Here is a 25072-nt window from a genome sequence, read left to right on the forward strand (position 1 = left end):
TTTAGCACTGGTTTGAACGGTTGGTTGTCATTAGCATGACTAATTATGATCATCGTTAAATAAAATTTAAATTCTCACTTTGAAGTATGAGTTATTGTGATGTCATTTATATTCAAAAGGGTATTGTTGGTACTTGTAGAAAAGCAAATACTATAACAGATTAATATTTGTTATGCATTGTATTAACGCATAATTTTATTTTGGTAAGTATTATGTTTTATCACTGTATTTTAATGTAATCAATGTTACATTTTACCCTTCATTGTACTTTCCTCATAATGCCGAGCATCTTGTTTGTTTACCTGTTAGAAGACATGTTCTTGCCCCTTTATTATGGCACAGATAATAGTATAGTTTCTGTTGTGTCATCTCCCCTGCCCAGAATACCTCTGACTAAGCGCACACTAAGTGGCAGTCACTCATCGCACAGTAACCTGTCACAAGGATCCGTGACATCTGACCTGCTTGGTAATGATGAGATTGATGGGTCCAACAACACTACTCAACAAGCCATGATTGCAGAACGGCGCTCCAGCAGCAGCAATGACATCCAAGGTATTTCGAGTCCTGTGATTAGGTTTTACTGTGATTTAGGGATGAGTTTGACATGATATGTCAGTTAAAAAAAACATTGTAACATTATAATGAAGAGTCTTGATTTCACTACTGTTGGGAAACAATTGAATGTCACTGATGTTGAAATAATCTTTTTTGATATGCAGCACTTCGGATTCGTCCCTTGAATTCAACGAGTCAGGGTGGAGGAATGTGTAGCGACTCAGAAAGTGTAGGAGGGAGCAGTGAGTCCCGATCCATGGACTCACCCGCTGCCAGCCCAGGTGGAGATATGATGGCCTTTCATTGTCACCATCTAAAGCAGGGGTGTAAAACTCATTTTTGTCACAGGCCACATTGTAGTTATCATTTCCCATAGAGGGCCGTTATGACTGTGAAACCATGAAATAAATGTTTCATTGCTCCGTCATAGTATTATATACAGTATATCATAATTTTTACATATGCACAACAAATTGATGGATGAGTAGTTTTAAAAGCAGAAGTCAAGGATAATAGTTTGTTCAACTATTATTCAAGTTACAGTAAAATGGAGTTGGGTAAACTGCTATAAATGCTTGCAGTATATGACTATTTAAAAATTGAGCAAGAATCATGGAAGTTGAGGCAAAAGATATGCTTTTGCGGGCCACATAAAATGATTTGGGGGGCCAGATGTGGCCCCCGGGCCTTGTGTTTGACACCTGTGATCTAAAGGATGGAATATTAAATTAAATATATAATGTTTTTTTTTATTATTATTATTATTACAATAAAATATTCACTATTTGTAATATAAGGTTTTTCAAACTCGGTCGTAACAATATCCCCAATGAATTATGTGTAAGTTAAACAAAAAAAGTTATCGCCTGCATATGCTTACAAGGTGCCGCAAAATATAAAAGTAAGACCCTTTGCCTGGTAGGTTTTTGTTTTGTTTTTGTATTCATATTATTCAACAGAGAGTAAATAAATGAGTATAGTGTTATTTCCGCTTGGTGATCATCTGCACCACTTATTCTATGGAACTGTGATTCGCCATCAGTTGAAAGCAAGACTCTATTCTTTGGATTAACAGCTTTCAACACAGTTATTTTGGTCCGGTGTAGATGATGTGAATGTAGTTCAAAAGAAAATTGGCTAGAATTGGTGTGATTTAAAGGTAGATATGTGGACTTATTTGTGTGTCTTGTCATACTTTTCAGGAGACCTTAAGAGGAGATTACCTAGATCCCCCTCTACTGGCACCATGTCATCTGCCGATGACCTGGATGAGCGAGATCCCCAATCGCCTTCTGATAATGGTGTGTCAAGCAGAAAAGTCACAAATGTTGATTTAGCATTTTCTACATGCAGTACTCAGTTACATATTGCACGTTTCAGGTATAAATGATCTTTTAATAGAGGCAGCCAGCTCTCCACGTCCCTTTAGAAACACACAGATGTCCAAAGCTGCTCAAACCCACAAACTGAGAAAACTTCGCGCGCCCTCCAAGTGTCGAGAGTGTGATGGGCTGGTGGTGTTTCAAGGAGCAGAGTGTGAGGAGGTAACAGTCTTTTCCTATTTCTCCCCCTTCCTCCCAATGAATAGCGCAAAAGGAAATCCAATCGTGAACAGCTCAAATTTGGACCTCAAGTATGAACAATGATCCAGATGACCATTGCCAATGCTTCACAATAGCTTCTTTATCACTTTTGATGACCAAACAAAAGATAATGACCACCCCTGCACTCATCAGAATATCCCAAAAGGGAAAAGTTGAAACTGCCCATAAATTGTCCTCAGTGATTGAATTAACCAACTTGACTCAGTAGGGGGAAAACAGCCAGTGGAAACTAAAGACCTTTTGTCCAACTTTTAAAGAGTCCATCCCTCCTGTGTACCTCCCACTGCTTTTTGGGATCAAGTTTCTTTCCATATTTATTAGATACTGTATACGGACAAAGGGAAAATAAAGGGTTAATGGAATTTTTCTGCCCTAAAAGGTGTTATGTAATGCTCCTTGGGTGCTTTGACAAGTAAGTGACGCAAGAATGCAAGCGCTTAAGTTCTTGGAATGGCTCCATGAAATTAGTTCAAGAGGTTGGAAGACCGAAGGCCTTTTTTCATGTTAATTTAAGGACCAGAAAAGGAATTTAGTGGAGTGAATATTTTGTGGTCTGAGCTGAAACCGCCTGAATTTAATATTTCAAAATTCTTTGGGTCAAAGACAAATAATAAAAAAAAAAAAAAAACGGGGTCATGTTCATAAACAATATAAGATTAAGGAAGTTTATTAAATTGAGTTGTTCACGTAAAATCCTACCCGTAGGAATTATGATGACTCTAACCTGTGTATGTACTGTATGTGTAGCATGTTGCAGTTATGTTTGGCTGTACGTTGTTGTCCAAGATACACTGTTAAATGATGAACTGGTAACTAAACTGTTTCAACGTGTCTCCAGTGTTCATTAGCTTGCCATAAGAAGTGCCTGGAGAGCCTGGCCATTCAGTGCGGCCATAAGAAACTCCAGAGGAAGCTTCACCTCTTTGGTGTTGATTTCACGCAGACCGCAATGAACAGCCAAGATGGCATCCCATTCATCATCCGCAAATGTACGTCGGAGATCGAGACAAGAGCGCTCAACGTGAAGGTATTTGCAAGAAAATTCTATGTTATGCATTTTAAGCTTTGTTAGTGATTCAGTTAGTTATTTTGTTCTGTGAAATGCATTTAATGTAAAAATGTTTTTGGGGCTTCAAAGGGTATTTACCGCATAAACGGTGCGAAGTCCCGCGTCGAAAAACTCTGCCAAGCATTTGAGAACGGGAAGGACTTGGTTGAGATGTCTGAGCTTTACCCCCACGACATCAGTAACGTACTCAAACTCTACCTGAGACAGGTAGGCCTGCGTTTAATGGTTGTCCTTGACCATCTATTTTACTTTTGCATGTAATTTCTAAAGCTGTCTTAATAAGAAGCTCTGCTCTGGTACCACTGTTGCAAACACAAAGGAAATGGTTATATTAAGTACAACAAAACGGTATTCTGTGATTGCTTACCTTGTTGCTACAGTATTTAAAGTTGTCTATTTACTTTATTATATATTTACCTTCCTGGTTATGTTACCCTTTTCCCCCTTTGCAGCTTCCGGAGCCACTTATCCTTTTCCGCTACTACAATGAGCTTATCGGTTTGGCCAAAGTAAGCCAAAGTGTAATTCTGGAGGATTTGGAGGCATTTCGCCTCAGCTCCTCTCCAGTGGCCCCAGCTCAGGTTGGCGTGGCGCTCAACCGCATCCTCTTCAAGCTCAAGGACCTCCTGAGGCAGCTCCCACCTGCTCACAACAAGACACTGCAGTTCCTCATAGAGCATCTGCATCGGTAGGCTGTCCTCAGCCGAAAAAAAATATTTTACCCTACACGTACTTCGTTAGCGTAGGTTTGTGATCGACTACAGCGGATTCTGACTTGGATACAAGTTTGGGTTATGCTGCCGCCATAACAACGGAAAGCCACTCTCACATAAACACAACAGCACCCCAAAATTATATTAAATTGCTAATTTATTACAGTGTCATCAATTAAAATGGTACGTGGCCGTCAAAGTCAGCCGAATTCACATGATGCCACTGCCGTACAAAAAGCCTTTAAAAGCAAACGCCTGTGTCTTATCCATTCACACACCTTTTCGAAGGTCTATCTCGAGCCTTGAGTGACACAATCAACACATTAAGTTGATGAAACCCCGTTTATTAGCCGGAAATTAATCTGCAAGCATTTACCTCGTCCTTCTGCAATGAGGCATTTTAACAATCGATTTTAACAAAACAAGCCGACTATTACTATCACCATTTTTGCTCGTTATTAACTGAAAAAAAAATCCAGACTTTCAATATAGGCAACAATTACACCGCAGAAGACGTAGTAGTTCAATGAGAAAATAACCTTGCCTTCTGCTGCTGATGTCACAGGCTAAAATGTCCTTCTAAATCTGGCTGAATTTAAAAATATAAAATAATAAGAAAATAAGCCTAAAATTACAACAAAATCTATTTTGGGGTGATTATTTTTCTTCTTTTTTTTTCTTCCCATTTTCCCTGCAGAAATCGTTTTTATGTCCAGAACTATGGAATAAGTGCCAATGTTCACAGCATTAGAGAGGTCCTTTAAGAAACTACATTTTAGATCAGTGGTCTCCAACCACCGGGCCACGGACCATTTGCCAGTCAGTTTATTTAAGAAACAAGACATTGTTATAAGAAAAAGGGAGACTTGTTCGAAAGATATACTGTATACCTTTCCATCAGGGTGACAGAGCGATCTGAGGAAAACAAGATGACTGCAAGAAACCTGGGGATCATCTTTGGCCCAACACTCATCAAGCCGAGGCAATCAGATGCCGACGTTTCCCTCTCCTCAGTGGTGGACTACCCCTATCAGGCGCTCATTGTAGAGCTCCTTATCAGACACTACCAGATGATCTTCGACACCCCCCTCAGTCCCCTGACGGGCAACTCACCCACAGAGGTTTGCGCTCAACCCTTGCCTGATATGCGCCCTCCTCACCACAGAAAAGAGCAGCATCTGAGCAGGCACTCTAAATCTGTGGGCGACATCCAGGAGGTAAAGCAGGAGGTCTGATACAGAATCTAAATTAATTATTGATGGTTTGAAAGCTAAAGGTGACAATAATCTTATAATTGTATCATGCATATGGTGTATTGATGCTCTGTATTTTCTACTACCATTACAGTTGAGCTCCAGGGATTTTAAGAGACATTCCTCCACTCCTCCATATAACTTCTTGACCGAGGATAAGGACTCAGTACTGCTCCTTCCAGCTGACCATGAAGGCAAAGAATTTGATCCTGGTTAGTATTTTTATAAACAAACATCAAAGCACGAATATGCGCATGGGAAAGGAAATATATATGGGAAAAAACATTTTGAGACCAAAAAAATCACTAGTGAAAATGTTTTGGTGTTTGGCCTGTTTTTTTTTTTTCCATTTCCTGCAAATAAATGCTCTAAAATACAATACAGTGGATAGGATAGGAGCCGAGCCGGACCGCGAATAGCAAATATCTGCAGATCATTGACCCACAATATAATGGCATTTAATTTATTTATTTTTTTCAATATATTTATCTATATATTTTAGCCCAAAAAATTGGGATGAACTGACACTTGTGTTTTCGGGTTTGGTTCCCCCCCTAAAAAAAGAGAGAGGGGGGAATACCCAAAATAACAAAAAAATAATATGCGAGGATCCACTGGACTTGTATTTAGAATTGGGAATTACAGTATGTTGTAAATAGTAATTCCAATGAAGTTGGGACGTTGTGTTAAACAAATAAAAACAGAATACAATGATTTGCAAATCATGTTCAACCTATATTTAATTGAATACAATTCAAATTGATAAACTTTATTGTTTTTAGGAAATAATCATTAACTTAGAATTTTATGGCTGCAATACGTTCCAAAAAAACTGGGCCAGGGTCATGTTTACCACTGTGTTACATCACCTTTTCTTTTAACAACATTCAATAAATGTTTGGGAACTGAGGAGACTAATTGTAAGTGGAATTCTTTCCCATTCTTACTTGATTTACAGCTTCAGCTGTTCAACAGTCCGGGTTCTCCGTTGTCTTATTTTACGCTTCATAATACGCCACACATTTTCAATGGGAGACAGGTCCGAACTGCTGGCAGGCCAGTCTAGTACCCGCACTCTTTTACTACAAAGCCACACTGTTGTAACACGTGCAGAATGTGGTTTGGCATTGTCTTGCTGAAATAAACAGGGGCGTCCATGAAAAAGACGTTGCTTGGATGGCAGCATATGTTTCTCCAAAACTTGTATGTACCTTGTTGGTTTTTGATGCAGCGCCACCTGAGGGATCGAAGGTCATGGGCCTTGCCGCCGCTTACATGCAGTGATTTCTCCAAATTCTCTGGACCTTTCGATGATGATATGGACCGTAGATGATGAAATCCCTAAATTCCTTGCAATTGTACGTTGAGGAACATTGTCCTTACTATTAGACTAATTTCTCACGCACTTGTTCACAAAGAGGTGAACCTCGCCCCATCTTTGCTTGTGAATGACTGAGCAATTCAGGAAGCTCTTTTCATACCCAATCATGGCACCCACCTGTTCCTAATTAGCCTGTTCACCTGTGGGATGTTCCAAACAGGTGTTTGATGAGCATTCCTCAACTTTCTCAGTCTTTTTTGCCAACTGACACAGCTTTTTTGAATCGTGTTGCAGCCATAAAATTAATTAAGTTAATGGTTATTTGCTAAAAAAAATAAAGTTTATCAGTTTGAACATTAAATATCTTGTCTTTGTAGTGTATTCAATTAAATATAGGTTGAACATGATTTGCAAATCATTGTATTGTTTGTATTTATGTTTAACACAACGTTCCAACTTCATTGGAATTTGGGTTGCAGAATAAAACCTACATTTACTCATTTACTAGTAAAATCAGAGAAACTGATTAACTTTGTAGTGGTCTCTTAATTTTTTTTATTTTTTTTCCCCCGAGAGAGAGAGACTGCTTTAACACACATTCAGTTTTCCACAATATTCTAATTTATTTATCCTATACTGAGACATCTGAGAGTATAGACGCACATTTTGACAGTTATTGTATATCTTAGGCCATGCATTATATATTTTTGATTTGAGTCCTGTGGGAAGACCCACATTAGTAATTTGCTGCAAAAGTTTAGTAACTCTATTTTACAAAATCTCCAGCTTGAATTTTGTTGATTTGAGACTTACTACTGTACATACTTTGTCCGTCTCATTTTGAAGCTGATGAAGTGGATTCGGAGGCCTGCAATGGAGTCTGTGACGTCCTAAAACCTAACGAGCGAAGCCTCTATCGCTCTCCGCACGTCACACCCATGACCAGGGTACATCTACGACATCATCGCAACAGGTTCTCCTCCCGGCCAGCTAGCATGCCGGTGGAAAGATTCCACAGCCGAGGCAAAGAAGATGAGAATCCCACCTGGACTAGCATGGATGAAGATGATAGAAAAGGAGACCGTGGCATTCAGTCCATCGAAGAGGTGGATGAAACTGAGATGACCAAATTGCGAGCCAGCACACACTACCGAAGCACATGTATTGACACCCAGACCTTGCGCAGAACTTGGGACAAACAATACAAGCACCATGATATTGCGTCTAGAACTGACAAGATTGTTTCCAGTACAGCAGATGATGAAAGCAGTACGTCCCCTTCTGTGTCAGTATCATCCTCAAGTTTCCCCCTTGAGGACTCCAAGAGCACCGTTACCACCTCAAATGGACCTTACAGCAATTCAGTGCAGATGTCTTTGCGACCCGCCAGGATATTAAGAAGGGAAGACAATGTAACCAAATACAACATTGTTTCAATGGGTTTCCGAGCTTCTCGGACTCTCCAGCCGCCACCAGGAACTTTCTACAAGCCTCCATCAGGGAGGAAAACTAAATCACTCAGCATATTAGCTAACAGCACTGAAAACGAACAGGAGGAGGATGAAGATGAGGAGGAGGAGTTGGAGATTGAGGTGTCTGTGGATGAGCCTCTTGAGGAGGACACGGAGGCAGAGCAGGCAGCCGCCTCGCCATCCCACAGCCCAGGTCCAGAGGACGTGAGCCTAAACCAGGCCAGACCAGTGTACCAGAGACTGAGATCCAGGCACCTGCAAGAGGTTGAACACCGAAAAGCTCATTTTGTGTGATACTGGGTCCACCAAAATCAGATGCCAATATGCACAATAGTGTGTTTGAGAAACATCTGCGTTGATTCTACACAGTAAAAGACAATATTAGTGGTCCTTTGTGGACAAGGAAAAAATAATCCTTCCCAAAATGAAAACAGAAGGCACTTAACTCATTCACTTCCAGCCTTCCCAGTTAACATGGATATTTTACTTCTAAAGCCGTCAATGGCAGTAAATGTCTTTTTAAAAGGGTGTATATTTTTAGAAATAAATCGCCAAAATATTCTGAAATGACTACACTGGCAACAGGTTGGACTCTTATAATTCTTAATCTGCAATTCCATTTCATGTGAATATTTTGTATAGTTTTCTTCCGGACTCACTATCATTCTATGTTTATACTGTATACCAAAAAGTGTGTATTTGACTATTCACAATAGAACATGTACCCCCAACACTAAAAAGAACAAAAATGGTGCACTTCATCAATAGAGAAATCTGTTAAACTGTGTTACCATCTTTCTTTTTATACTGTTACAAGTAGAAAAAAAAAAGCATTTTGTTCACGTCTCTATCAAGCAATAAAAAGAAACTTGCTCTGTGCGGCCTTTTCTACTGGTAATGACTGTAAAATTGTTTTATACAATTGAACATGTGACCCTAAAAATATTTTTAGGGGGAAATGGCATTTTAACATAAGTAGGTCTATATCTTACATTTAATAACAGGATCTACGCCGGCTGTCTAACTGCTGGTTTTTTATGGTGACTTGCAAGGTTGGCAGAATGTTCAAATGGTTCAATGTAAAAAGACAGGTACAGTCGAACAAGCATACATTGTAACTTATTAAAATATATCTCGGAACTTTCAACCATTATTATGGCTCTTCAAGAGCCCTTTTTTTTTTTTTTTTTTTTTTAATAAGAGGTTTGTTCCATTTTGTGAATTATTTTCCTAGTTTTTATTTTTTGTATTGTGTTGGCTGAGATGGTATTTTGCTGAGTCCAATCACTTGGTTCTGAAATACTAAATTCAATAGACTGTATACTAGGCAATGATTCTAGAAATCATCCAATGTTGTGCTGTGATCCCTTACACTTGACTCTCCAGACCCCAGACTAAAAGGGGGCATATGAAATGCATGGAGGGAGGCAATTATTATTAGCCTAGAGCACATATACAATTAATCATCACATTAAACATAACCAACCGCAAATATGACCAGCTATAGCCACACTGGTCCTCATAATTTAAAGCAATAAATTACAGGAGCAATGTCATCGAAATCCACGAGACACTTTAATCTGAAGATGTTTTTTGACCAGATTTTCTATAGACTTTATCAAACATAAATGTTGTCCAAGAAGGCCATTTTTTTCCCGACACAAAAAACATCAATTTGTTCGGAACAACTTTTTCCTGCATTGTACTCAGGTTGAAGTGGCTGTTCCAACCAGACTCAGCATTTTGACAAATGTCAAATTTGGCGAATCTTGTCACATTGCTACATCAAGATGGTAAACAATTTCTTGCTATGTTCGCTGCAGCATGCCTTCCACTAATGGTGGTAATGGCATCAGTGATATTTAGCTTCACCTTGTTAATGTTCTGTATGTTTGATACTTGACATCTAAGACAACCCCAAAGAAGTCCATGTGTGTGATACCTGGTGAATGAAGTGGCAAGCCATCAGTCTGGAAATGTTTTATCTTGCAACCCATGAATATACACAAATGTAATCATTAAAAACTTTATTAACCACTAAGAATAAATCTGGTTGATATTTTACAATTGCTTTTGTAACACTTGTTTATTTTTTATTTTTAAAGAGACTGTACACCCTATACTGTATATAATTTTAGGCTCATTATAACAGTGGCAGGATTAGTTGACCAGGTGGTTGGGTCATAACGGCCTCTACACATGGATGTGAGGTGTTGGCCGTCTCCCTGCGCTGAGAAAGGAGATTAAATCAATCTTCTTAACTATTCACAAGGTCTACAAATTAGCTGTGTTAGCAATCCTGTAGCACACTGTGGAATATGTGGTGATATGTGGTGTTCAATAGAAATCAATCCCCAGGGCAAGTTTTCGTCTAAGGTAGGTGATGCATTAAAGTGCCCTTGCTTATTTTAGTGTGTCCGATCAGTAACATGTTAGTGTGGTTTCATGCACTTGACATGAAACGTGTGCTAAGTAGTAGTGCTGAAATCTCACTTATAGCTGCAATCGTTGATGTAATGTACTAGCCATAAGAAGTGTTTGGAGATAATTATTCACTCAAGTTTAATGGATACATGCACACGTGCCAGTTTGATATTTGTATTGTGTGTGAGATCCATTGGTTTTCCTTTGGTTGATGCAGGCTTGTTTGCTATTGCAAGCCACTTTTGGGGGTGAAACAGAGGAGCCATGGGGGCAGGAACGCAGGTCAGACTCCTGCTGTGGAAGAACTGGACTGTCCGTAGGAGGCAGCGGGTAAAATCCTTTCATCTATCATTTGCACACTGCCATTAATCACTGAGCGTACTGGGAGCCTCCATTGTTTGCTGAAGATACAAGGGTGTCAGGGGTTTTGTCAGTCATAAGATCCTTCAGATATGCACAGTACATTGTGAACTTAACACTTAATAAAACTATTCATTAGGGGTGTCTATTAAAATAAATGTTTTATAGGCATCTAAAATTAAATACAAAATCCTAACTCATTAACCTTTTCTTGATTTTACTGGGTATTTTAACACTTTAACATATTTGCATCTAATATTGGCAACAATAAATGAGGAACATCATACAAACCTGCAAGACTATCAGGTGTCTATTTCAGAAAAGGCGTTTATTTATTCGAGTGGACAATGCACCAACCTTATTGTACCAATAATGAATCTTTTCATCGTTGGAGATCGAGAATTTCCGAGTTGTGTGTGGGCAAAAGAGGCACTTCAATTATTTAAGTTTTTATTTAAAATGGATGACACACCCAGAAAACAATAGGGTGTCAATTAAAGTGGTGGCCACCATGAAGGAAATACGGTATACTTTCAAGGCGCTCTAATCGGTACAGGAATGATGTCAGAGCAATCTTATTGGATGCTTTGTAAGTGCTATGATCTTCCAGTGATGCCATAACGCAAATGCCTCATTTCTTTTCTGTCCTATTCCATGCACATGAAGTTGAATATTTTCCAGACAAACCATTAAACGCTAGTTTCTCTTTTGCACTTTCGCTTTTAAACTAGGTGCGTTTCTTCATGGAAATCATATGGCCTATTATTTTGTTCATGGGGCTCGTGTGGCTACGACGAGTGAATCCACTTTACCGTCAGCACGGATGTAAGCAGAACTCTTATTCACAAAACTGTCCTCTATGCACCGTTCTGTCTTGTATGTATGTTTACATTATCCAGTCTTCCTCAGGCCACTTTCCCAACAAGGCCATGCCCTCTGCAGGGGTCTTACCATGGATCCAGGGAATCTTCTGTAATGCCAACAACCCTTGTTTCCAGTACCCCACCCGTGGTGAATCACCTGGCTTGGTGTCCAACTACAACAACTCAATGTGAGCTTTATCCTGACCTGTGTTCTGCACTTGTATCTAATCCTCAAACAAACAACCAGCGTTTTTTTTGGTTTTTTTTTTAAAATAAATAATAGGGCACAAAAGAAAAATCCATGCATCTACATAAATGAAAGAAATAATTATGACAGTGTGGTGACCATTTGTTTCTCAGATTGGCTCGCTTCTACTCGGATGCCCAGGAGCTCCTTTTTAGTGATCCAAAGCTTTTACCCGTGGGACGACTTTGGACTGAAGTGAAAGCTATGAGTAACTTCATGGACACGTTGCGTACCCGTCCTGATAAAGTCTCAGGTCAGTTCTCCAGACTACCACTCACCCTTTGAAAGAAAAGTTAGAGAGGTTGCTGTGGTTTAGTTGCAAAAATCGATCAATAAAATTATCTATTCAGGATGACAACATCTACAATTACAAGCTGTCTGGATATTTTATGAATGAATATTTAAAACATACAAGGTAGCTATTTGTGTGTTTTTGAAGTCGCGGACAGCCTATTTTAACATGTTAGGTACTCCAGCAAAATGTAAGGCCAACCCGCATATCTAAACACTGTAACAGGATTATTGTACATCACATGGCTTCGAGAAAGATGCGTAATGTAAGCTGCTTACTTTCGCCGATGGCCCAGTGTTTATTTGGTGGGAAAACTATTCACGTGGCCCAACCAGTGTCCTCTCCTCATGAGCCACAATAAAGTTCCCATCTCCTGGGACACTTGGCCAACAATACTGTTTTCATATAAACATGTACGCTACATACTTCGCTGCCTGTATTTTTAGTACAAATCTTAATGATGGGAGTGGGAAGAGACTAAGGGCTTTCCCTCTTGCGATGCTTATGTCAGACCACTCTCATGGCGTACCGTTCAACAGACCTAAAAGAAAATATGAAACCACATTCCAGCAGGAGTGCAGTTCCCATGAGCCCCGGGAGAGAACATTAGATCATACCAGGAAGCAAGTTGTGTAAATGTATAGGACTCACTATACGACATTAGGGCAGCACTGTGCACTAGTGTTTAGCACATCTGCCTCATCTGTTCTCCCAGTGCTTGTGTGGGTTTTCACCAGGTACTAGGGCCTCCTTCCACATCCCAAAAACATGCATTTTTGGTTAATTGAAGACTCTTAGCGACATGGTGAGCGACCGGTAAGCACATCTGCAAATGGTTGGTTGTTTGTATGTGCCCTGCGATTGGCTGGCGACCAGTTCAGGGTGTACCCCACCTCTCACCCAAAGATACCTGGGATAGGCTCCCGTACGCCCGTGGCCCTAGTGAGGATAAGCGGTACAGAAAATGAATGAATGAATAAATGAAGACTCTTAATTGTCCGTAGGTGTGAATTTGAGTGTGGAATTTGAATGGTTGTTTGTCTTCAAACCCCAATTCCAATGAAGTTGGGACATTGGTTATAAAATAAAAACAAAATACAATGATTTCCAAATCATTTACAACCTATATTCAGTTGAATACACTACAAAGACAAGATATTTAATATTCGAACTGATGACCTTTATGGTTTTTTTTGCAAATATTCACTCATTTTGAGTTTGATGCCTGCAACACTTTCCAGAAAAGCTGGGAAAGGGGCATGTTCACCACTGTGTTACATCATCTTTCCTTTTAACAACACTCAATAAGTGTTTAGGAACTGAGGACAGTAATTGTTTAAGCTCTGTAGGTGGAAATCTTTCCAATTCTTGCTTTATTTGCAACTTCAGTTGCTCAACAGTCCAGAGTCTCTGTTGTTGTATTTTGCGCTTCATAATGTGCAACACTTTTTCAATGAAAGACCGGTCCGGACTGCTGGCAGGCCAGTCTAGTACTCACACTCATTTACTATGAAGCCATGCTGTTGTAACACGTGCAGAATGTGGCTTGGCATATTCTTGCTGAAATAAGCAGGGATGTCCCTGAAAAAGATGTTGCTCCAAAACGTGTATGTACCTTTCAGCATTAATAGTGCCTTCACAGATGTGCAACTTACCCATGCCATGGCCACTAACACGCCCCCATACCATCACAGATGCCAGCTTTTGAACTTTGCTCTCATGCGAATCCAGATGGTCCATTTCTTCTTTGACACGGAGGACATGACCTCCATGATTTCCAAAAGCAACTCAACAGACTACAGCACACTTTTCCACTTTTCATCAGTCAATCTCAGATAAGGTTGGGCCCAGAGAAGCCGACAGCATTTCTGGAAGTTGTTCATATATGGCTTTCCCTTTGCATGGTAGAGTTTGAACTTGTATTTGTACATGTAGCGGCGAACTGTGTTAACTGACAATGGTTTTCTTAAGTGTTCCTTAGCCCATGTGACAATATCCATTATTCAATCACAAACCGTATAGAAAATGCTTGGATGGATGAATAAATGTCCTCAATGGAAATGCCCACCCTCCCAGAATCATAGCTACAAATCTGATGTTGACTTGGAGCGGCCATGTAAGGCTATCGATAGGGTGTGATTGCAGGTTCACTGTCTTGCGTGTAAGGGCACTAGACGGCACAGAGGAGACGGGGTTTGAAAAGCAAAGTGTGAGATTAGGTGGACGACCCGCTCTTACCTCATGAGCCGCAGCCGTCCCCGTGGTGGCAGCTTCTTCCCCAAACAGGTTAATCTAGGTTTGAACTTGGATTGAGAGCATAGCAGCACTTGGTTCAATGGGAGAACAGATTTAAGCAAAGATGGACAGGTCACTGGAAGTAATGATAGTGTAGCCTAACGTGGGAGGGTCTTTTGTCAGAAACATGTTTCAGAATTAAAAGGTATACCTTGTGAAAATGAGGTTTCACAAAAATATACTGGCAAACTCTAGGGTTACAAAGGGGTGGTAAACGTTCAGTAAATTTCCATGTGAAGTTGAGCAGGGCAATTTTGGAAATATTCCAAATTGGAAACTTTGCATGGAATAATGGGAATTAACTGGGAATTGAGGGTAGTTTAATGGAAAGGTATCATATTAAAGTATGAACATGAACTTTTTTGTTTTGTCTTGAGCAGACATCCGTGCAAAATGAATAGCTCTCTTTGCCCTTAATTGCTCCAAATTTCATTCAAGTAATGGCGTATCTAAAGCTTGCTCATACCTTAAATGTTTGCACATAACACAAAGCAAAAAATTGTCTAAGCGATGACTCGTAACTCTGAAGACGCGTACGTTGGTGTAGTTGAGAGTGGTGTAGTTGAGAGTGGGAACGATTAGACATGTCCCCCTTCTTCCTTATCTGTCCCCTGTGTGGGGTTCAGAAGATTTTCAGATTTCAAATTAGGCCCCAGTAAATTTGGTAATGACTGCATTAGTGTTTGATTCAAAACATTTAAGAAAATGGGCAAAAATGGATGGATGGATGTTGATCAGAGTTCAGTCTAAACAGGTGCATGAATGTCTTGTTTTGCTTAAAACACAAAGACAATTTGTCTGCTTGACTGAGGGAATCAGAAAGTATTCACATTTGAGACAGAAAACATGATTTAGACATTTCAAAATAATATTATATAACTATTTTTATACAATTTGCTTTATTGTTTGAAACCTTTTCATTTTCTTTCTATTTTGTGTGCCATAAGCTTGCTGTCAAGAATGGTATTTTACAGAATTTTTGTGTTCAGTGTTTCCTGTTAATTCTCAAGAACTCCCATGAAAGGTTTGCAACTTTAAAAATTCCCGTATATTTGCAAACCTAGTAAACAAACACTCAATGGTCGATACATGCATATGACACATAAAACATTACATTTCCCCCCCCCCCCCCTCCCCTTCCTCACAGGCAGAGGACTACAGGTTGAGACAATCCTGAAGGATGATGAGACTCTGACGTCATACCTTCTGAGAGATGTTCCACTCACCGAATCTGTGGTCAATCACCTTGTCAGTGCCCAAATCAGGCCCGAACAGGTTATCACGCATGATCATTACATTACACAAGTTGGTTAAAATGGGCATGGTAGCTATAGAATCAATGCTGGTTAAACCGTCGTTAAACCTAACATCACAGTATAGTAACAATCATTAATTTGAATCATTTACCAACCTGTCCCCTTTTTCTAGTTTGCTTTTGGTGCTCCAAACATTCATTTAAAGGACATCGCCTGCAGCTTGAACCTGTTAGAGCGATTCCTCATTTTCCCGAGCCACAGGGGACGACTCGCCGTCCACAACGCTATGTGTATCCTCACCGCTCAGCGGCTGCAGATCATCGAGGACAAGTTCTATGCCAACATCGACTTTTTCAAGCTCTTCCGAGTGGTCAGTCAAGCTTTTAATGTTGCTGTTTTTTTGGGGGGGGGGGGGGGGGTTAACCCACCAGCCACTTCATTGAGTATGCATTAGGTAGGCCACTTCAGAGGATGGAAAAATGCTGACGTCACCTAGGACCAACACCTTAATCCTGTGAGGACAAATTTGATATCTAATTGGTTAAAGTAAGAGTTCCATTCGTAATATACTTTAAATAACACTGGCTAGCACTACTGATTTTGAATTCCCTTGGCAGATTAGACAAGGCATCACATGGACGCTGAAATCTCATTTGACAAGAACTATAACATCGACATGTACTGGAAGTAGTGCAGCCAAGACAAACGCTATGTAGAGAACAGATTGTTGTTGTTTTTAATATAAGTTCATGGATCAAATATAATTTAGGTTGTAAATGTAAATCATTGGTTCTGATAATGTTTAGGCCAACAGAGTAGGCCTTGCTGGCCCTAACCATTCACCACTGATGGGTATATTTCATTTCTTGTCCGAAGTCAGCCTGCCCGCAACCCTATTGAGGACGAGCAGAAAAGAATGTGCATGAATGGATTGATGCAGGTGTACGTAATGAAGTGGCCACTTCGGACCTTATGAAATAATTGCCAATCTTTCCTTAACCATATCCACCAATTAAGACACAACACATTTTTGTATTGTTATTTTTTTGTGAATTTGCAAGGAATTGGAGACAGCTCAAGTGTAACGGGCTATTCATAACCAAGCTCGATGCCTATAACCAAGCATCAATCCAACTGTTGTGTGACAGCTTATATAACCATCATTATTAATAATTGAATTTAATAAACCAACAGCGGTGTTTTTCAGAGCCTATGAATAGAGAAAGACCTCATTAGGTAGGCTGTGCTGAGATGAACCCCATCTGAGTTGGTGCCTTTGCAAAAATGTCCAAGCACTTTCTGAACAAAAGAAAAAAAATAAAATAAATAGCCTGGTTGAAAAAAAAGATCACACCCAACGTAAGTGAAACTAATTACCTGATTACTAATGTGATGCAGTCATCTGACCGTTTTACTTTAAGGTGAGCTGGAACAGCATGTGTACTTCCAACTTGAATGAGGTTATGTTTTCATTGCATTGTTAATCTGTCAGAGGGATAAAACAAAAGGTAAACTAGTACTAAAGTACTAAACGAGTATGCAGAGGTTCAGTCATGGGTCAAAAAAATAAACGATTATGTTTTGGTGTCGAGACATTATTTTCCTCTAGTGAATAATGCATTAATCTTGCAGAAACAATTTAAACACAGGCAGGAAATGGGTCAGTCATTTTTTGTTTCTTCTTCACTGTTAATCAAGTGATGTGTTAAACATATAGGTCACACAAAGCAGTACTCAATGGCATGGCACTGTATTTTGAGTGTTGTATCAAATTGCATTGTTACTGAAAGAATTGTCACATCTGCAGTTTCTTTATACCTATAGCAAATGTATCACGTGGATGTACTGTACTGTACTATTACCCATGAAGGTATACAGTATACTGTAATACCTAGACAAATTATTTTGGTAGTTTATGTGACACTGAAAATGTTGAAACTATGCCTTCCTGTAAAAATAAAGGATGTCCTTTGCTCATTCAGTGTGGGCTAGGGTGAACCGATTAGTAAACTATTGGACTTCACTACTCCGCATTGACGTCTAAAGCTTGGAGTTGACTAATCTTCTGAATGACCAATTTACAGGGGACCTTTGACCCGCCCATCTGCTTCTGTCGTTGGACTATACTGCTCGGTGGAGCAGCAAAATGTCCAGCCAACAAGGCAACACAGTCTTTATACTGTACATGTTATGTATTTTTAATTATTTGTTACTATGCTGGTCCGTCAAAATATGTCTTAACTCGAAGCTGGTCCATGGCACAAAAAGGTTGAAGAATGTCGTACTGTGCTAAAAAAGAATCAATGACATCATCGATTAATCGACTTTGACTTGAGTGTCATCACATTATAGTCGACTGCAAAAAAACTTCAGTCATTCAAGCCCTAGTGTGCACATGTGCAAATATGTCACAGCTAAAACAACACTGGCGGAACGCAATGATCTTCCAACTTTATTTATAGAGTGCTTAAAAAAAAAAAAAACACAGTTGACTGAAGTGTTTAACGCAGCATAACATAAAGAAAATAAAACCACAGTAAGGAACAATACATCTAAAAACAAATGATTTGCATGACTTAACATCTCAAAGTGAGGCCGAGAGAGAACTGGTTTAGCTTTGGCTAGTTGACGCTGTTGAAAAAAGCTTGATTTGACAAATGAGCTAATCTAGGCATCGAGTTTTAGATCAGTATCCGGTCTTACACCTACCTGTAAACTGGTTACTGAATGTTTCAAGTATTGCCATCTTGTAGCATTTGTTCGCAGGAGCTCACAGAACTCCAAGCATGTATGCAAAATATAGTAGTTGGATTTCTCCTCTGGGGATAAATAGATGATTATTTTATCTTGAAATATAAGCCTTTAATATTTGTTAGTTGATTTCTGTCTGTAGTTAACCTCAAATATAATAATATTTTTCATGAAACGTATAATGCTTTAAGCAGGCCGGAAATGACTGGGACACAAAAGTATGTTGTCGCTGGGCCAACATACCGCAGGTATTAGTTAGGCATGTGGTACAGAACCCGTGAGACGTCATTAGCAGAGCTGTCGAACCCGCCCTCTTTCTGCAATTAGTTAGGAGACACAACACAACTCAACTTAATGATTAAAGGCCGTGGCTACTAAACAAAGGCTGTGGCCGCTGACAAAAGGCTGGTCGCCTTTTGTCAGCGGCCACAGCGACCAGGGCTCCTCTCCGTTCATCCACAGTCAACATTTAAGCAAAACAGCAAGCATGCCTCTTTCGTCATTTCACAATCTGTTAACTACTTTATTGCTCTGAGTTACGCACACACGCTGAGATAGAGAGATATGTCATAAAGGAAGGCTGTCTCCTCTGGTCTTTGTCTTGGCCTCGTCCTGCTTCCTGTTCCTTCAGCCTATTGTGTGCAAGATCTCAAGCATGTTGTTCCCAAACTTGGGGGTCAGGAACCAAAACGGATCCTGGCTCAGTTTTTAGAGTATTACGAGTGACCATTTGATTTAGCAAAGTTTTTTTTTTTTTTACATTTTCTTTAAAAAAAAATTCTTCTCGTATGTAATAAATCCATGTCTGTTGTGTTCTTTAAAAACAAAAACAACAACAAAAATTGTTTATATGCAAGTATGTTTGCGTACTGGAAAGGAACCAAATTTCTCATTTAGGAATCTGATTTGAAGTTTTGGAAACCCTGATCAAAAGCAAAGCAGTGAATTAACAGAAAACGTGTGTTCTGTCCCCTATTTTCCAAATTTGCTCAACCCATGAAATGTGTGTAGTACATTACAAGATTTTTTTTCTCAACTGTTTCAATCAGTTTCTCTTTTATATCATTACCTTTCTTCTCTGACTTCCATCCATCCATTTTCTTTACGCTGAGAGAAATTAGTGTGGTGTTTGGCAGCCATTTCAACTCATCTTTAAGATATAGTTACTCGCCCTATAAAGTGTTAAGGATGATACTGTATAATATTTTAATTATGTCTAACAATATAATTTTGTTGGTGTCTTGTCCTCAAGCTTCCTCGAATTTTGGATAGTAACTCAGAAGGCATCAACATTCACTTTTGGGTCCAGGCGGTGTCCGCCGCATCGGACAAACTGCAAGAGGTAATAACGCACTCGTGCATTCCTGTTGCGCTCTATTCAAAAGTTCACAGCATGCTATTTTTAGTGAGGCAGGAAACAGTTGCTTCCTTTTGCCAGAGCTTTTACGCAAACACAGACGTGGCGGGGGGAGTGGGGGCTTGGTTGTCACTTAGTGACTATTAAGAAGGTTAAATCAAGATCGGGCTCCTTTGCCTCCAAAACACAAACATCATTAGCATCATAATACTAATGCGAAGAGCGCTGAGTAAACGGGTGACACCTCTAGCCATGAACAAGAAGTTAATAGGCAAAATGTCTTTTTGTGGCTTTTTTGGTTGTCTTGACTATACCGATTGATTACTTTATGGTCCACTCAGGAATCATCATTAACTCAGCCATTATTCATCGAAATAACTACTAGTACCAGCACTACTACTCATAGTACAACTACTAATAGTACTAGTGATTAACATTATTACTATTATTCACATAAAATATAATGTAATCAAGGGATTGTTTTAACCACATTTCAAATTATTTGTCATAAATGTAGTTTGTTTAATACACTTTACAATGTACAAAAACATGGAAATGCCAGTTTTCTGTAAGGAATAAAATGTCGATCATGTATTTTATACATTTGGTTTGCATGCAGGTGTTCCACATGAACATGTTTTATTTATGTAAATTCATATCAAGTTACACATTTTTATCTACAGTATTTTGGAACGTGCCTTATTCTCTGCTCTGACGATTTCCTTTTTCCGACGCTCCTTGCAGTTGTTCCAGCGAAGCAGCAGCCGAGAGCTCTTCCAGGTCATGACTCCTCTCTTCCAGAGCGATCTGTCCTTCAGGCAGGTGATGGCTGCCGCTTCCAGCCTCGTGTGCGGCTACACTGAGGGGGCTTTCTCCAGAGTGGCCTCCTTTAACTGGTACGAGGACAACAACTACAAAGCTTTTCTTGGCATCGGCAGTGGCAGAAGACAGGGCCAGCATACTTATGACAACAGCACCAGTGAGTAGAACATGTGAAAATCTGGAATCCTTTGACTGGTTCACTGTGCTGCCATCATAGATTAAATGTTATTCAAAAGACAGTTAAGAGTTTCATTTGAACTGGTCTTTTGCGCTTCTCAACCTTCACGGTCCATGTACGACTTTATAAAAAACTGCAACATGGCAGTTGGGATACTTTGTGGTTGTCCACGACCATACAATTGTAGTTCCCTTTATTTTGTTGCTTATTTAAAAATATTCCTATAATGGATTGTAAAGCTGTCATACTCAGTGAAGAAAGTGGAACAAAAAATCCGCCTTCGTGTTGTTCTCTTATTGGAAAGATTACTTGCATGCATTGTGTGAACAGTAAGATTGACACCTCGTTTTATCATCTCATTGGAATGCATGGTTCATATAATGTTCACTTTTTCCCTCCAGCTCCTTTTTGCAATAATATGATGAATGAACTGGAATCCAACCCTGCCACCAGGATCGTGTGGCACTCCCTGAAGCCCATGTTGATGGGAAAGATCCTCTATGCCCCCGACTCACCTGCTGTCAGAATGATCGTAAGAAATGTAAGTAGCTTTGGCCATAGAGTGTTGTTTAGTGTTGCCTGTATTAATACAAGCACATGAACAGAGCGTAAAGATAAAATATATATATATTTTTAGTTTTTTTTCTTTCTACTACTTGACTACCTTCTTTGATTTTCTGTAAAGCAGACAAAGCACGCTGCAGGGAACAATGCCTTTTCCCCTCCTCAAAAGGGATCAGTTTTCCTCATGTCATGTCCCAGCCTTTGTATCTAGATGTATATACTTGTTGGTCAAAACCCCTCAGGGGGCTGGCAGTGGTCATGGATGGCTTGGTCGCAATGGAGGAACACAAGCCGATCGGCCGCGGTGACTATGACACAGTCTACTGGCACCATGGCTTTTCTAGTGTTATGTAAGCATTGCAGTTTGCTCTGAAAAACATGTGATCACACATGCTGACCTTTTATTGTCCCCCTTTTGTTCATCAGGATTCATCCATTACTTGAACCAAAAACCTTAGTCAAGCCAATTTGTTTTTTATTATACATTAGAAAATCCAACTCACGAATGCAAAGAAATGTGCATACGCTTACCTAGAAGTGCTGTAATAATTGATTAGTTGTTTAATTGATGTTGAGGATTTTTTGGATTTGTGTGAAATTGATTTTTGATGTAATGTGTCTTGAAGCAATTGAGTCCACTATTTGCTTGAAACCAGCAGAGGCACTGTTTTTTTCAGTCTCAACATGCAGTTTGCGATCGGCAGACCATTATAACATGACATTTACTGGTTTATTGTCAAAACTACTACTTTGAAGAGAATATTCTTGAAATGAAAATGAAAACACACTTTCCTTAATGTATCTAAAATTAAATTAAAAATATATTTAAGAAGACCATTCATTTTCAATGAAGGTAAAGCAGTTAAATGCCCAGCTCTACTCTTAAATCTTTGTATGGCAGTGATTTAATACCCTACCTACATGGTAATTAAAATATCCTAAAAATAATTGTTGGGCATTAGAAGACGCAGGTTGCATAAGCATGGAACAGTCTTTTTTTCTTGCCTCTTACTGTGGTCTAATTTTTTTACGTCAGAAAAACCTTTTTTAATAATTTTACATAATATATTTTATGATAGATTTTTACACTATCATTATTTTCTTCTTAGCTCATTGTCTGGGAGAGTAATAAAAAATGGAAGTGTCTAAATAGTGCACCAGGGTATTTTGAGCACAAATGTAACCAAATATGGTTCTTTACCAGGGTTAATGTGATTCTGGTGTTTTTGTGCTCAACAGATTCAGGAGGGAATAGAAGCTAATCTCGAAGGATAATGGAACACAACAAAAATACAAAGGACTTTGAATATTGGCAAGAAATCCCTGTCCAAACTGTTATGCAACAACTTAACAAATACAACCGATAAATAGTTTCCTCTTACATAAATGCTATAACAGAGGAATTTATTTAAAGTTGCATTATATCAGTAGATTTCACTCATTGGATGAACTAGAACACGCTCATTTGTCTTAGCATCAACTATCATACAGTTAGGCAATGGCGTACCTGTACAGATTACTGTATGTGCTGAATAGGAATGTTTGATGTCAATCACAGATCAGCACTGTGTGATGTCAATGACTTAATGTGTTTACCACACCCTAACATGAAAGCAAATATGCCTTTACTTCTGAGTTGGGAGAAGTGAACATGCAGTAAGGCCACACTTTGTTGCAATATTAGATTTAACTCCATGCAACGTAAGGAAAGATCCATACTCATTGTTGGTTGTATCAATAAGTGACCTACTCCGTCTCCTGCTTTTGCCTGCTGCTTTAAACTACCTCGGGAATGAGGAAGCACTCACTTGTGGGAACCTGACTAAGATTCCCTAGTCTGGGTGAATGCATTGGACCAACGGCCTCCATTGTCACCCTGGCTCCATTGTTCCTATTGTCACCCAAAATCAGACACATAGAAGAGGAAGGCATTTAATTGGGTGTACTCTTGAGCACATTCACCCCCCTCTGGAGATGACTGAATGCTAAAATAGAGGCGTTTGCTGTTCTCACACAGACACACACACACGCAAAGCACTGTAGTTACACATATTCAGGATTTTAACGATAAGCTTCCTGTAAATATTTGACATTTTGGCACAGGTTGTGTTTGTCGCACACTTGCTGGTTATCTGAAGCGCATGGTTCACAGAAATTCTTTGTGTGAGAATGTGCGTGTTGTCTTTGCAAAGCCTGTTTGGGAAGAGTGTTTGGTGTGGGAATGTTATGTAGCAGAAGCTTAAGAGGACAGCATGCAAGTACAGCAGTGTTGTACTGACACGTGTAGAATATGTAATATATGTTTGAATGTGCGGCACGGTGGCCGACTGGTTAGAGCGTCAGCCTCACAGTTCTGAGGTGTGGGGTTCAATCCCCGTCCCCACCTGTGTGGAGTTTGCATGTTCTCCCCGTGCCTGCGTGGGTTTTCTCCAGGCACTACGGTTTCCTCCCACATCCCAAAAACATGCATTAATTGGAGACTCTAAATTGCCCGTCGGCATGACTGTGAGTGCGAATGGTTGTTAGTTTCTATGTGCCCTGCGATTGGCTGGCAACCAGTTCAGGGTGTACCCCGCCTCCTGCCCGATGACAGCTGGGATAGGCTCCAGCACGCCCGCGACCCTAGTGAGGAGAAGCGGCTCAGAAAATGGATGGATGGATGAATGGATGTTTGAATGTGAGTACTCCTGTTGTAAAATGCATGTATTTTATGCTTGATACATTCTCACATCTCTCTTGTAGGCCAACAGTACATTTGAAGAGCTTCAAAGGCTGAAGACGATGGGGAAGGCTTGGGAGGAAGTGGCTCCACAGATTTGGGCTTTCTTCCAAGATGGAGTGCAAGTCAAAATGATACGGGTATGGCAATAATACATCGTCATGACAATTCTCAAAATTCTGTGACAGTCACCTGACATCCAGTGCCAGCCATGACCAAAATAATCATGCAATTTTCCTTAATGTCTAAGGCATTCCAGTCTGAAAAGCCAAACCATATCTTGACAAAATATCTGATTTCTGACTAAAAAATACTGGACTTTTTCCATAATATATTAAAGGTGAATTTATAGACAGAAAAGCAGTGATACAACAATAATGGGTGGATTATCCCGAATACCCCAGGGGAGATACTTGAATGGTATCTCGGGGTTACTATGATATTATGTGATGTATTAACCAGTGTTCTGTCAAGATATTAAAAGTGAAACATCTAAAGTCAAATACAATTGGGATTGTTAATATTTGAATTTTGATCAAAAGTTTCAGGATGTCACTAAAGTTTGGAAAATTCAGTCTGAATCATCATCATGCATGACATCACATTAATATATCCTGAGATGTCGGCCAGTCCCACAAAAGGTTATCATATCTAAGTTTAGTAAGCATAAACATTAAATCCAAAAAGAAGTTTCACATTTTAGCTTTGCTGTGTTTCTTTGTGTTGTGTGATGCCACCAGAGAAAGATACCAGTAATAGCAAAAAGAAAAAAAAAAGTAGGGTTGTATTTTTACATTTCACTCTTAACATCAAATTATAATTTATGACAAATTAACTTGTAGCTGCACTGGCAGGACTGATATAAGAATGTTCAAATGTTACTTTTAAGATATAATCCACAACCTTTTTGATACAAAAAAGTCATTTTCACCCAAGACACTACTAGAGGAGATG

The 25072-nt window shown here is 39.5% G+C and overlaps 2 protein-coding genes across 9 annotated transcripts in view; both read left to right on the top strand.

Moving 5' to 3' along the window:
• Window positions 1-8869, top strand: part of arhgap29a (Rho GTPase activating protein 29a) — a 38111-nt gene extending 29242 nt beyond the window's left edge. For 3 of the 6 annotated variants that reach the window (XM_061758931.1, XM_061758933.1, XM_061758937.1), the window contains 10 exons: window positions 383-555; window positions 723-839; window positions 1761-1859; window positions 1939-2102; window positions 3001-3189; window positions 3301-3438; window positions 3684-3919; window positions 4846-5161; window positions 5292-5409; window positions 7365-8869. In XM_061758931.1, the coding sequence (XP_061614915.1) occupies window positions 383-555; window positions 723-839; window positions 1761-1859; window positions 1939-2102; window positions 3001-3189; window positions 3301-3438; window positions 3684-3919; window positions 4846-5161; window positions 5292-5409; window positions 7365-8284 (2470 nt within the window). In that variant the 3' untranslated portion in view covers window positions 8285-8869. The remainder of the gene's footprint in view (window positions 1-382; window positions 556-722; window positions 840-1760; window positions 1860-1938; window positions 2103-3000; window positions 3190-3300; window positions 3439-3683; window positions 3920-4845; window positions 5162-5291; window positions 5410-7364) is intronic. The other 3 variants (XM_061758934.1, XM_061758935.1, XM_061758936.1) reach the window with 3 other exon arrangements.
• Window positions 8870-10182: 1313 nt separating this feature from the next.
• The window catches only part of abca4a (ATP-binding cassette, sub-family A (ABC1), member 4a), a 36590-nt gene continuing 21700 nt past the window's right edge, over window positions 10183-25072 (top strand). For 2 of the 3 annotated variants that reach the window (XM_061758928.1, XM_061758929.1), the window contains exons 1-11: window positions 10188-10366; window positions 10632-10744; window positions 11506-11599; window positions 11684-11825; window positions 11998-12137; window positions 15619-15746; window positions 15900-16097; window positions 19731-19820; window positions 20580-20814; window positions 21237-21376; window positions 24142-24258. In XM_061758928.1, coding sequence (XP_061614912.1) covers window positions 10679-10744; window positions 11506-11599; window positions 11684-11825; window positions 11998-12137; window positions 15619-15746; window positions 15900-16097; window positions 19731-19820; window positions 20580-20814; window positions 21237-21376; window positions 24142-24258 — 1350 coding nt within the window. In that variant the 5' untranslated portion in view covers window positions 10188-10366; window positions 10632-10678. Of the gene's footprint in view, window positions 10367-10631; window positions 10745-11505; window positions 11600-11683; window positions 11826-11997; window positions 12138-15618; window positions 15747-15899; window positions 16098-19730; window positions 19821-20579; window positions 20815-21236; window positions 21377-24141; window positions 24259-25072 lie in introns of all 3 variants that reach the window. The other variant, XM_061758930.1, reaches the window with a different exon arrangement.

This window comes from Phyllopteryx taeniolatus, chromosome 20, assembly GCF_024500385.1.
Source record: "Phyllopteryx taeniolatus isolate TA_2022b chromosome 20, UOR_Ptae_1.2, whole genome shotgun sequence".
NCBI lineage: Eukaryota > Metazoa > Chordata > Actinopteri > Syngnathiformes > Syngnathidae > Phyllopteryx > Phyllopteryx taeniolatus.